The sequence below is a fragment of the Aquarana catesbeiana genome, linkage group LG08 (assembly GCF_042186555.1).
Source record: "Aquarana catesbeiana isolate 2022-GZ linkage group LG08, ASM4218655v1, whole genome shotgun sequence".
Classification (NCBI taxonomy): domain Eukaryota; kingdom Metazoa; phylum Chordata; class Amphibia; order Anura; family Ranidae; genus Aquarana; species Aquarana catesbeiana.
In genome coordinates, this window is record NC_133331.1 from 164,634,234 (window position 1) to 164,647,206 (window position 12,973).

General features: G+C 45.1%; 1 protein-coding gene across 1 annotated transcript in view; it reads left to right on the top strand.

Annotated features, from left to right (window-relative positions):
* SYNPO2L (synaptopodin 2 like) overlaps positions 1–12,973 on the top strand; it is a 192,867-nt gene that overhangs the window by 72,757 nt on the left and 107,137 nt on the right. Inside the window, exon 2 of the mRNA XM_073596682.1 lies at positions 2,360–2,511. Coding sequence (XP_073452783.1) covers positions 2,360–2,511 — 152 coding nt within the window. The remainder of the gene's footprint in view (positions 1–2,359; positions 2,512–12,973) is intronic.

Genomic DNA, 12,973 nt, shown 5'->3' on the forward strand with positions numbered 1-12,973 from the left:
TTCACACTGTAATTAAAGCAGCGGCTGTTTTGGGTCGGTTTGCAGGCGCAGTAGCACCTGCAAACCGCCCCAGTGTGAAAGGACCCTTAGAGACAGGTTCTTGCACTGGAATACTATACCCAATAACATTTGTATGAGTTCATGACACATGTGGGTAGGGGTCTTTGTGGGATGCTTATGTAGCAATAACTCTCGGTGGAGCTGCTGGTTTAAAGCGGGCTGTTACCTTCACTCTCGACACCTCTGTTTCACCGGCACCGGGTCTAGGGTTCCGTTGAGTTTACCTCTGGGCGATGCAAGCACTGAACACTCGAGTATATTTTTCCAATGCTTTAATGAACAAATAAAGGAAGTAGCAGGAAAGAGGCAGAAGGACAGCTACAGGGAAGCTCAAATACCTTTCAATAGTATTCTTCAGAACATTTTTTAGAATTGAACACTTGTAGTTGAATAGTCTCCCTTTCTTTTGTAGGATCTAATCTTTACCCGCCTGGATAGACATCTCTCACTTGCCTAACAGCCACTTCGTAGCACGAACAAAAGTCTCTGCCACAGACTTGTTTGGGATGAAACCCGTATGATCCTCTGCCACAGGATGTATTGGTTTGCGATGAATGTCAGACACAGTACTTGAAGCTTTAAGCCAACCCGGCAGTACTATGCAGTAAGACTACTTCAGGATACGTCCTCCAACCGAGTCACCAGGCCCCTCTCCAGACCAGCACTCTGCATGATCCTTCCATGACGGGTCCTCCCCTGGGATCTTCTCGGTTGTCCAGCTTCTTCACTCAGGATAGACAGCTCAGGACCGTTCCTCTGCTGCTGTGGTAGGCCCCAGTCAGGCTTCTGGGCCCACCCACATGCCGCAGCGACGTGGGCCTCCGGAACGGAGGACCACGAGGTGGTACTCTTAACACATACCTTTTCAGCCAGGAGGGCCAGCAGGTGGCTGAAAACGAACCCCAAAATATGGCGTCTGTCCCATAAATACCCTCTCCCATAATGCAACTCGGAGGACCACCTCCACCGAGTTGTCCCCGGGACAGAGGAGCACTCATACGCTTCAACACGTTGCTTTTCCAACACTGGCCCATGGCGACAACGACACCCACTGGCACAGTGTGGAACCACATGCAACTCAGCCAAGCTGGAACAGAGGCAAATCTAACTTCCTATAATAAGAAACCCACTAGATTTACCTATCAGCGGTAGATAAAAAATCTACCAGCGCTACACTTATATGTTATATGTTACTGTAGCTATTATGTACATTTTTATATTGCAGTATGCTTTTTTAAAAATTATCTTTGGCGTATGAATACTATCTATTGTATCATTTTTGTATGAAAAATTTCAATAAATTTAGATTAATCAGAAAAAATAAATAAATAAATCCCCCCCCCCCCCCAACACCTACGCTGACTAATCTGTGTAAGAAATATGTATATACTTACCTATTTTCAGGCCACTCCAGTCCTGTCATGTGATCTCCCCTGTGTCAGTCAGGGGGAGAGGAGAGAACACTTAAAGTGGAGTTCCGCTTAAGAAAAAAAAATTAAAAGTCAACAGCTACAAATACTGTAGCTGCTGACTTTTAATAATCGGACATTTACCTGTCCCAGGGTCCAGCGATGTGGGAGAACGAAGCCCTGCTCCTCTCCCCCTCCTGTCTGTGGCGCCAACATTGTCACTGTGGGCACGCACTGCGCATGCACGAGTCACGTGGCACGCCGTGACTGGCCGGGCAATCGTCTGGGACCTGTGACGTGTCCCAGATGATTGCCGAGAGGGAGGGGGAGAGGTGATCTCCCTTCTGGTACCGCGGTGCGCTGGGAGGAAGTGGGAGCTGGAACCCTCTAAAAAGAGGGTATCCGCTCCCCCCCCCAAAAAAATGACATGCCAAATGTGGCATGTCAGGGGGTCACCTTCCCTTAAAGTGGAAGTTCCATTTTTGGGTGGAACTCCGCTTTAACAACAGCTGATTACTTTATGCTTGGGAGCAGTGAGGTCACGTATAGGCTCCTATGGCCCATCCAGTGTCTGTGCTCCCTCCTCTGGCTCCCCTGACTGACAAAGGGGAGCAGGATAACATGGCCAAACCAAAGCGGCCTGAAGATAGATAAGTATATAAATCGTTCTACACAGGTTAGTCAGCGTAGATGTTAGGAGGGGGAGGGAGTATTTTTAAGATTAGTTAGGTATAACCTAGAATTACACTTTAAAAAACAATTTGCTGCTAAAGATGTCTGCCAACACACGAGAGTTCAATTTCTCAGTAGCAAAGAGGTTTAATTGTCAATGTAGCCCCTGACTTTTCACATGACATCAGGAATTATATTTTCCTGTTTTTATTTTGTAGGTACGTAAGCGCAGCAAGGCATGCCGAGGAGGACTAAAAGAAAACGATGAACTGGTCTCCATCAATGGAAAATCCTGTGCAGGACTATCACATGCAGAGGCAATGCAGATAATAGACTCATCAGGTGGCAGTCTCCACATCCGTGTTAAACGGTAAAAATCTTTTTATTTATCTTAAATGTGAACTCCGGGCACAAAAACTTTCATTTAAAGTGATTCAAAGTATAAAATTTATATTTGTGTGCACCAAATCCCTTTGCAAACCCAGGTACAGTATTACCTTGTAAAAGTAGCAGTGACATCTCCACGGTGCTGTACATAACCTGTACAAAGAGCGGAGCTGTGGAAGAGACCCAGCAGCCCCTCCCCCCACTACAAATTGTCTGAAGAAAACTACAGAAAGGGGTGGATACAAGACCAATCACCCTGAACAAGGAGAGAGAACAGCAGTGACTGGTCTTTATTACAGGAAGCTCCTTCACAAAGGCATATTTTTTACGCAGAATTATAGCACAGATGTGAAATAATCACACAAAGCACATCAAGATTTAGGTAAGTATATACATGCCTCTTGTATTTAAACAATATTTTTTATCCTGGAGTGTAGCTTTCATGCTGATAAGTTGTGTAGCACCCCCCTGGGTATACTGGGAGCAAAAAGGGTACTTCCAGATACAGGGAGCGGACTTACATTCACCCCAGGGCTGAGTCCATGGCTATAATGGGAAGTTAGAACAATATAGGCGCCAGTCACTTTAGGTAGTTTTCAATGCTTTAATGAAGAACTTTAAAGAAGTAGTAGTAAAGAGGTTATGGGGAAGTTGCAGATACCTTTTTGTAGCAGATCACTTACAGACTCTTCAGAATAAAGGACAAAAACACAGCTTTCTCTTAGTAAATCTTGTATAGCTGGGTAGATCTCTGCCACAGACCTAGCAACCAGTAAGTGCCTGAATAAGCCTCTCTCACAGACTCAGCGGCTAGTAGATGCCTGGATAAGTCTCTATCACAAACTTAGCAGCCAGGAGTTAGTTACCTTGATTAGATAGTAGAACAGCTTCCAGTACCAGAACCTTTAAGCTGACCCGGCAGTACTGTAAGGATAGTTTAGATGTAGAACAGCTTCTTCACAGTACCAGAACCTTTAAGCCGACCCGGCAGTACTGTAAGGGTAGGTTAGATGTAGGTGCGTCCTCCAAGTAAGTCACCAGGCCCTTCTGAGAGACCAGCCTTCATCCTGGCTCTCTCCAGCAAGGTTCCTTCCCTGGATCTCCTCAGCTTGGCTCGGCTTCTTCCAACAGCCTAAGCACCACCTCAGAAGTAGTAGTAGGCCCCAGACAGACTTCTGGGCCTACTTGCACAGCTTGCAGCGACGTAGCCTCCAGGCCGGGATGGCCATGAGGTAAGACTGACTAAAGCACATGGCATCTGTAAAATAAATACCCCCTCCCAGAAAGCACAGCGGCCAGGAACCTCCTACTGGGCTGCTTCTGGAAAAGAATATGTATTACAGCTCAACCTAGTTGTTTTTCTCACACTGTCCTGTTGTACCAGTGACACCTACTGGCAATAGTGGGAAATGCACAACACAGTCAAGATTAGAACAGAATCAATAAACTATGTACAATCAATCTGAGCTGGTTACAGCTCAGCCAAAAACTAAATTTACATTCTAGCCCCATATTTTAGGAACAGGGGGCTGCACTTGTAAGTGTAAATATCTGAATAACCTTTATGTACTGTGTGGAGAAAACCAGAGCATGCAGCTTGATAATAAATACTTAAACAAGTATACCATGCTAGTACAGAGGCTGCCTGCAACAGAGACAGTTCCATGCACACCGACAATACAGGGTTAGTCCAGGGGATGTCTTTTTTGTGAACACATTGTTGAAGAACTTGAACAGGGGGGGGGATTTAAGAATTCAGGATACTTCAGAACGATATAAGAAATCAACAAGAAACAAACTTCAAGCTGCAGACACACATGAAGTCCCATAATAGGTCTTACTCACAATGCCCCAGGAGGTGACTGCCACCAAGCTTCCACATGATGCTCTTTAGTGAGGTAGACAAAAGATCCTTCTCAAGAACAGAGCTCAGGACAGTGCCCTCCAGCAAAAGTCCTTCCACTGAGATCCAAACTGCAAATCTTCTCTTAACCACTTGCCGACTGCCGAACGCCGATATAGGTCCTTACTTTAAGAATGGATATCGTTGTTATGGCAGCAGTTAGCACTTTCATCGGTGGCGGGAGAGGGGCCCCCCCTCCCGCCACTCTCTGGTGCCCTCCGCCGCTTACCGGAGCCATCGGCAGCTGCGGAGGCGATCTGGTCCTTCTCCTAGCTAGACATGGAGATGAGTGAGGGGAAGATGGCCCCCACCCGTCTCCATGACATTGCAGGGCGGAAGCGACGTCAATTTTTTTTTAATCATTTTTTTAAATGACAATTTTTTTTTTATTGCATTTTAGTGAAAATATGAGATCTCAGGTCTTTTTGACCCCAGATCTCATATTTAAGAGGTCCTGTCATGCTTTTTTTTCTATTACAAGGGATGTTTATATTCCTTGCAATAGGAATAAAAGTGACACAATTTTTATTTTTTTTTAAAACAGTGTAAAAATAAAAAATTAAGATAAAATAAATAAGAAAACATTTTTTTTTAAACGTGCCCCATCCCGCCAAGCTCACAAACGCATGCATGTGTAGCGCCCGCATATGAAAATGGTGTTCAAACCACACATGTGAGGTATCGCCGTGGTAGAGCAAGAGCAATAATTCTAGCTGTAGACCTCCTCTGTAACTTAAAACATTCAACCTGTAGAATTTTTTTAAACGTCGCCTATGGAGATTCTTAAGCGTAAAAGTTTGTCGCCATTCCACGAGCAGGCGCAATTTTGAAGCGTGACATGTTGGGTATCAATTTACTCAGTGTAATATTATCTTTCACAATCTAAAAAAAAAAATTGGGCTAACTTTACTGCTGTCTTATTTTTTAATTCAAAAAAGTGTATTTTTTCCAAAAAAAGTGCGCTAGTAAGACAGCTGCACAAATACGGTGTGACAGAAAGTATTGCTACGACCACCATTTTATTCTCTAGGGTGTTAGAAAAAAAAAGTATAATGTTTGGGGGTTCTAAGTAATTTTCTAGCAAAAAAAAACTGTTTTTAACTTGTAAACAACACATCTAAAAAAGAGGCCTGGTCCTTAAGTGGTTAACCTAGCAGCCTCCCAGGGGCAGCAGCCCCAGGAGTAGTAGAACACTTTAGAAAGGCCTCCCAAATATTTGTCATCTCCCTCTGCCACCTTCTGGGTGCTCCCTAGGTCTGATAAATATTCATAGCTGAGTGATTTATCTTCCCTGCTCTACTTTCTGGAAGCTCCCTCCAGAAACAGGCAGGAGCAATAAATCACTCAGCCTAGGACAGTGGTCACCAAGCTTTCGGACCTCATGGACCACTAAACTTACAATTCTGAATCCTGTGGACCACTAACATGAACTTTACATGCCTTATACACACAATGCTCAGGCAATCTGCATCACGCTGCTATCTTTCACAAACTCATCATTGGATCTCACCCCCTTATCCAGCCACATGCTTGAGCTCAGTGCTCTCTCCCACATTCTGTGATCAGCGCTGCCATTGGGAGTCCCTTCCTTCTCCACCTCCCGCTCTCTGCACTACTCCTGGCACCTCCCTCTGAGTTCAAAGAAGCCAGAATTATAGAGGAGGCATCTGGTATCAATGCGCTGACAGTATTGACTATCAGCGCAGATTGAGAACAACACTGCAAACAACATTAGGCAGTATCCATCCGCCACAATGTTGATTTGTGGCATAACCCCTGGGGACCACCTACATTTTCTTGTGGACCATCAGTGGTACACAGACTACTGGTTGGCAACCGCTGGCCTAGGACACCTTGACCAGACCAAAAAACAGAAACTTGTTTCAATGATTACAATGAAGTCCAAAAACTAAATTTAGCCTAACAGAGGCAGGGCACTAGACAATACAGAAGCATTGACATTTTAGATATTCCAGCATACTTAGGAGATTATGTGTGATCATTTTAACATGAGTAGTAACCATTCAAGTCAGAGCTGCGGCGTGCCAATAGCAATAGCAGCCCATGCGGCTGCTATGGGGTCTGGGGTTGGAAGGAGGCCCCATTAGGGTGCTGTTAAGGCAATTTAAGCTTAGAAAATCTGTGTTCATGTGACAATACCACATATCCATCACTGTTTCATTAAGGGCTGCTGAGGATGCTGTTGACACTAACCCTATAAATCAGGGGTCTCAAACTGGCGGCCCTCCAGCTGTTGCGAAACTACAAGTTCCATCATGCCTCTGCCTGTGGGAGTCATGCTTGTACCTGTCAGCCTTGCAATGCCTCATGGGAATTGTAGTTTGGCAACAGCTGGAGGGCCGCAAGTTTGAGACCCCTGCTATAAATCCTTTGACATCTCCAGTCAAGAAGAGCTGACATCAGACTTAAAAGAGGAGACTTTAGAATTGTTGTCACTAGTCACAGGTCCCCTTAGCAGACTGTGAAGTAATGAGACTTGGTTTAGCTGTCTTACATGAATTGCCCTCAGAGCTTATAGTTATTTTGGCCACTGGCCAGCACTGAAATGATCCCTGTATGCACAGCGCAGTATTTCTACACTTTGAAGACATTTGTATTGTAGCACCCTCGCCCTAGAATAGGGCTACAGTTAAATTTAGTTATGCTGGGTGGTAGCCAGCTTGGCTAATTTGTAGTGTTTCGTGGTCAGATGGCTTCTGTCCTAATCCTGTTTAGCTGTGGTTTCTCCCTTTTGTCAGTAGGTGGTGCGGTTGCCTTTGACATTAGTGTGATGAGGTACAGTGAGTTCAGGTTATGGATAAACATACCTTTCTCAGCCAATCATATTTGCTGCTATGCATGCTAGGAAAAGGTATTTATTTGGAAGGAGTCAGGTGATCGAGGTCTTCCCCGCCAAGGCTGCGGACTGGGTGGGATGTGTGTGAAGCAGCTCCTGGCTGCTAGGCCTGAAGCCTGAGGCCTAGCCATGTGCTCAAGGTTCTGTAAGGAAGAGCCTGCTCACTGCTTGGAAGCATGAAGGAAAGGGTGGAGACCTGGGATGAAGTACCAGAGGTGGCTCCTGCATGGACCAGGGACCCATGGAGAGCCTGGGAAAGCATCAAGACAGAATCATCCATAAAGTTCCTGCACCTTCTGTGAGTTAAGTTCAGTTACTATAGGAGACAGCCTATTCTACAAAGTACAGATGTGCTGGTTCAGCTTAAAGGCTATTTTCCTGTACTGTTGTTTACCTTATCTCACCAAGGGTGTCCTGTGCCCTATCCCCTTTCTCCCGCATTTTTCCTGTTGTGAGAAATAAACTTCTCTTTGTTCAAGCGTAAAAGTGACTGGCTCCCAATTTCTATCTTGTTCATCGCCCACCATGCTAGTAACCTGCACCCTGAGGAAGTATTTCAGCCCTCCCGGCCTCTAAAGGGGCACCACCAGGGCTCTCGAAAAGTTGGGGTAGGTGATACATTTGGCGCCCAACATGGGGCAAGACGTTATTTTTGCTCTGGTCGCCCCTAGCAATGGACTGCAATTACACAGAAACTTTGTTTGGCTCCGTGGGAGAGTGGCAAGTAATGTCTGTGTACCTCAGAGACGGTGCTATTTTTTTTATTTTTGTCTTTTTGCTCTTGGGAGAGTGTCAGCCTGGTCTTTTGTCAGGTTATGTCAGTGCTGAAGGGGTTAAGGCAGACTCCAGGAGAGTTTTGGCACATTGCTGGAAGAAAGAGGCAGACGCTGAAGTTTCTGCTGAGCTGCTGAGCAGCCGGACTGATCCCTTGGCAGGGGGAGGAGTCGTCGCACTGCAGAAGAGGAGACACAGTTGTGCACACCATAATCTTGGGTCCACGTGCTGAGAGACTTAGTGAGAAATATGGCGTATCTTGGAATTTCCAATGCTGACTGGAAAGTCTTTGCACCGGGTGTCGGCCCTGGGCCTGTTGGGCTGAAAGAAGCTATTACCGACACCAGAGTGCGTTTCATTCCCAAAGGTAACCTGGCGCTCTACACGGCAGGCGGCTACAAAGCAATTGGGCTGCTATGTTCAAAGTGTTCAGGCCTGGCTAAAAATATCTGGCCCTGGATCACCTGCGGCCACTGCGGGGAGTCCCTACTGAAGATAGTCTCGTTTGCCTTATCACCATGGGTGGTGCAAGTGGACTGGGCCAAGTGTGTCGCTACTACTGCTCTGGAACCAGCTCTTATGGTCGCTGCCACCATTTGTCTGCTGAAGTGTCCGCTACGGCAGTTATCATGCCTACTACAAAGCCAGGTGCCTTAGTGACCTCCCGCGGTCGAGGTTGCCTACATTCTCTGATGATGGAACCTCCCAGGGAGAAAACTATGGAGTCTGGTAAGCCTGATGTGAATGAGGACAGTGTGCCTGTTGGGACAGTGAAACCCTTATCCACTCATACATGTGTCGATATCTGAGGGATACTACAAACACTGATTTAGCAGAACATAGAGAAAAAAAAAAAAGAGCTTTCCCTTCACCTGGTCTCAAGGCTCATCAGGCAAGCATATGGTTTATGTTGATATGTCAGTCAATATGTACTTTCCAAGACCTTATACACTGCTTAGATATGCGATATATACAGTATAACATTGAATATTCATTTTAATTTTTTTGTGTCAGCAAAATAAAAACATACCCAGTATGTCCTGAGGAAGCTATTAAAGAAATGCGTTCACAAATAAGCATGGAAAAATTCTTGGATACCATTCATTAGTGCCTTTTTACAGCAGTTTAAATATTACCCCGAACCAAAATTTAAAACATTTATTGCGTGGGGGTCCCTCCAAAATCAATACCAGGCCCTTCAGGTCTGGTATGGATTTTAAGGGGAACCCTGCGCCAAAATTGAAAAAAAAATGGCGTGGGGTCCCCCCCAAAATCCGTACCAGATCCTTATCTCAGCACGCAGGCCACAGGAAAAGAGGGGGGAACGAGAGAGCGCACCCCCTCCTGAACCATACCAGGCCACATGCCCTCAACACAGGGAGGATGCTTTGGAGTAACCCCTCAAAGCACCGTGTCCCCATGTTGATGAGTGGCCCCTCCCTCAGCTATATAACAGAAGCGTGCAGTATGCGGGAGCCTCCCATGAAGCGTTTTTTTTCTTTCTTTTTTCGGTTCGTCGGGTGGCGTGAGTTGGATTTACATCTTTTAATAAAGGACTTGTCCCAAAGTCTCTCCTGTCATTTTTACTATTTTTGACACTTTTTTGTGAATTGGTAGGGGTACAATGTACCCGTTACCAATTCACATTGGGGGGGCGGGATCTGGGGGTCACTTTGTTAAAGGGGGCCTTCAGATTCCGATAAGCCTCCCGCCTGCAGACCCCCACAACCACCGGGCAAGGGCTGTGGGGATGAGGCCCTTGTCCCCATCAACATGGGGACAAGGTGCTTTGGGGGGCTACTCCAAAGCATCCTCCCCATGTTGACGGCATGTGGCCTGGTACGGTTCAGGAGGGGGCTCTCTTTCATCCCCCCCTTTTCCTGTGGCCTACCAGGTTGTGTGCTCGAATAAGGGTCTGGTATGGATTTGGGGGGGGGGCACCTACGCCATTTTTTAAAAAATTTCGGCGCAGTGTTCCCCTTAAAATCCATACATCTGGTATGGATTTTAGGGGAAATTCCGACCATGTGCAGGCTCCATCGGACATTTATTGTCGGAATTTCCGACAACAAAAATTTGAGAGCTGGTTCTCAAATTTTCCGACAACAAAATCCGTTGTCGGAAATTCCGATCGTGTGTACACAATTCCGACGCACAAAATTCCACGCATGCTCAGAATCAAGCAGAAGAGCCGCACTGGCTATTGAACTTCATTTTTCTCATCTCGTTGTACGTGTTGTACGTCACCGCGTTCTTGACGTTTGGAATTTCCGACAACATTTGTGCGACCGTGTGTATGCAAGACAAGTTTGAGCTAACATCTGTCGGAAATAAATCCAGGATTTTGTTGTCGGAATGTCCGATCGTGTGTATGCGGCATAAGTCTTCAGGTAAGAATAAAGAACAAATAGGGTCACAAAGCCTTAAGTATACCATACCGTTTGTATTTAAATGATGCACTGTGAGTACATTGCATCGAGAGAGCTATCACTGAGCTAAATGAATCTACCTGTCAGCAGTTTCGTATTGTATTAGGCTCCCAGGGACTCCAGCAGCGTGACTGATGCCGCATGAGTCTCTTTATACCCCTCCCCAGTGCGTCAGGTGGACATGACGTGTGACATCACGCTGTAATGACACAGAGCAGACGCTATGGAGGAAAAGCTACATCACAGGGAGAACGCCGCCCCTCCACTGAAGCCCCGCCCCGCGCCAATGGCCGACAGATAGAGAGGCCAACACACATGCAAGGAACATGGATGCAGCCTTATAATAATACATATAATTAAAGTACATTACAGTTTGTACAAATACATGGATATATTGCATTAAACTATCATCTAGTGATTCCTAGTGAGTACCTCTCTGCACAGAGAGGAATATTTGAAGGGATTTTTGACAATCATCAAAAAAGACCTGCAAAAGTGGCTTACATCCAAATTGACATCGCAGCATGATATCCATAGGAAGGTGGGGAGATAAGGGTATATGAGGTTAAACCATACTGATGGGACTGAGAGTCTAGGGTAGAGAGAGCCACAGAATTGTCATCTTAGAGACTATAGAAAGGGCTTGTAGCTGATGCCTTCATTTAGACCTGGACATCTAGTTGCCTGTAATAGATAAATCCATTTCGCTTCGAGCTGTAATAGATTTTTGTCAATATCCCAACCTCTCTCATGTGGGGGGATATGTTCCAAGGCAAAGAAGCCGATCATTTTCAGATTATGGTTGAGGTACAGTCCCATGTCTGCTAATAGGGGTTTCCATTTTGCGTTTGGAAATCGCAGAGACATGGTCCCTAATTCTGCAAAATAAGGGCGTTTTGTTTTGCCCACATAGAATGCAACAACACTTCATTATATAGACCGCACAGATTGACAGATGATTCTATGTCTGGGCATCCATGAAATGTTGTGGGGGGAGATCAATATTTTCACCTCTCAAAATAAATGAGCAATAGTTACATTTACCACATGGATATGTGCCTAATTTGTCTGTTTTACTCATCTTTTTCCCAATATGGTGACTTGCTACCAAACGTCATTTCTGGATAGGGTTTGATGAACTTATTACGGTAATGTTTTGATCAGCAGTGAGGAGGTACCAGAACTTCTTATAGACATTTCGCATCTTCCCATGTTGTCTATTGTATTTAGTAATTATCCTTGTTGATCCAGATTGTATCTCTCTTCTTGGTTAGTAGATCAATGCATTTCTGTCCTGAATTCTTACTTTGTTGTAAGCCTTCCTAAGGCAGGTCCTGCTATAACCCCTCACAAGCAAACGTTCTTGCAACATAGCAGCTTCCCTCTTAAAGTCTATATGGAATACTTCTAATCAGTTGCTTTGGATGCAAGCTAGTTGCATGCAGCAATGTATTGCCAGCAGACGGTTTTCTGTACAGGGTTGAGCATAAAGTTCTTACTTCATTCAGGAAAATTTCTATGTCAAGAAAGGTTATTTTTCTTGACTGTAGCTATATGTAAATTTTAAGTTATAGGCATTGTATTGTAAACTCTCCAAAAATACATTTAGCTCATCTTTTGATCCTGCCCAGACCATAAGACATTGTCTATGTAATGATGCCAAGATAATATATTACTAAGTTCTACAACTTTTTCTTCTTTAGAAAATAGATCACGCTCCCACCTCCCCAGGTACAAATTCACATAGGAGGGAGCACAGCCCGCCCCCGATAAGCCCCCCACCCGCATACCCCCACAACCACCAGGCAAGGGTTGTGGGGATGCCCCAAAGCACCCACCCCATGTTGAGGGCATGTGGCTTGGTACTGTTCAGGAGGGGGGCACTCTCTCGTCCCCCCTCTTTTCTTGCTGCCTGCCAAGTTGCGTGCTCGGATAAGGGTCTGGTATGGATTTTGGGGGGACCCCTAAGCCATTTTTTTTAAATTTTGGCGCAGGGTTCCCCTTAATTTCCATATCAGACCTGAAGGGCCTGGTATGGGTTATAGGGGGACCTCCACAAATTTTTTTTACATTTTGGTTCAGGGTCCCCCTTAATATTCATACCAGACCCAAAGGGCCTGGTAATGGACTGGGGGGGGGACCCATGCTCTTTTTTTCAATGAGTTTTATCTATATTGCCAAGATCCGACAATTCATTACACTCACTATCAGTTTTAAATGACAATTTTTCCTTTAGAAATAGCATTTTGCTGTGGTACTGTTCTAAACACGGGAAAAATGCACCATTTTGCAGGCATACTAGAGACACCCTCCAGGCATGATATTTAAAGGAATATTTTAAATGGACCCTAGGCAGTGATAAGTATAAAAATTACAAAATTTATTATGCAGTACAATAACATACAACATGAAAATCATAAATAGCCAATGATAAAAACATGTATATGGGAGACAAGTGTGGAAACCAGCTGAAGTAAGGAAG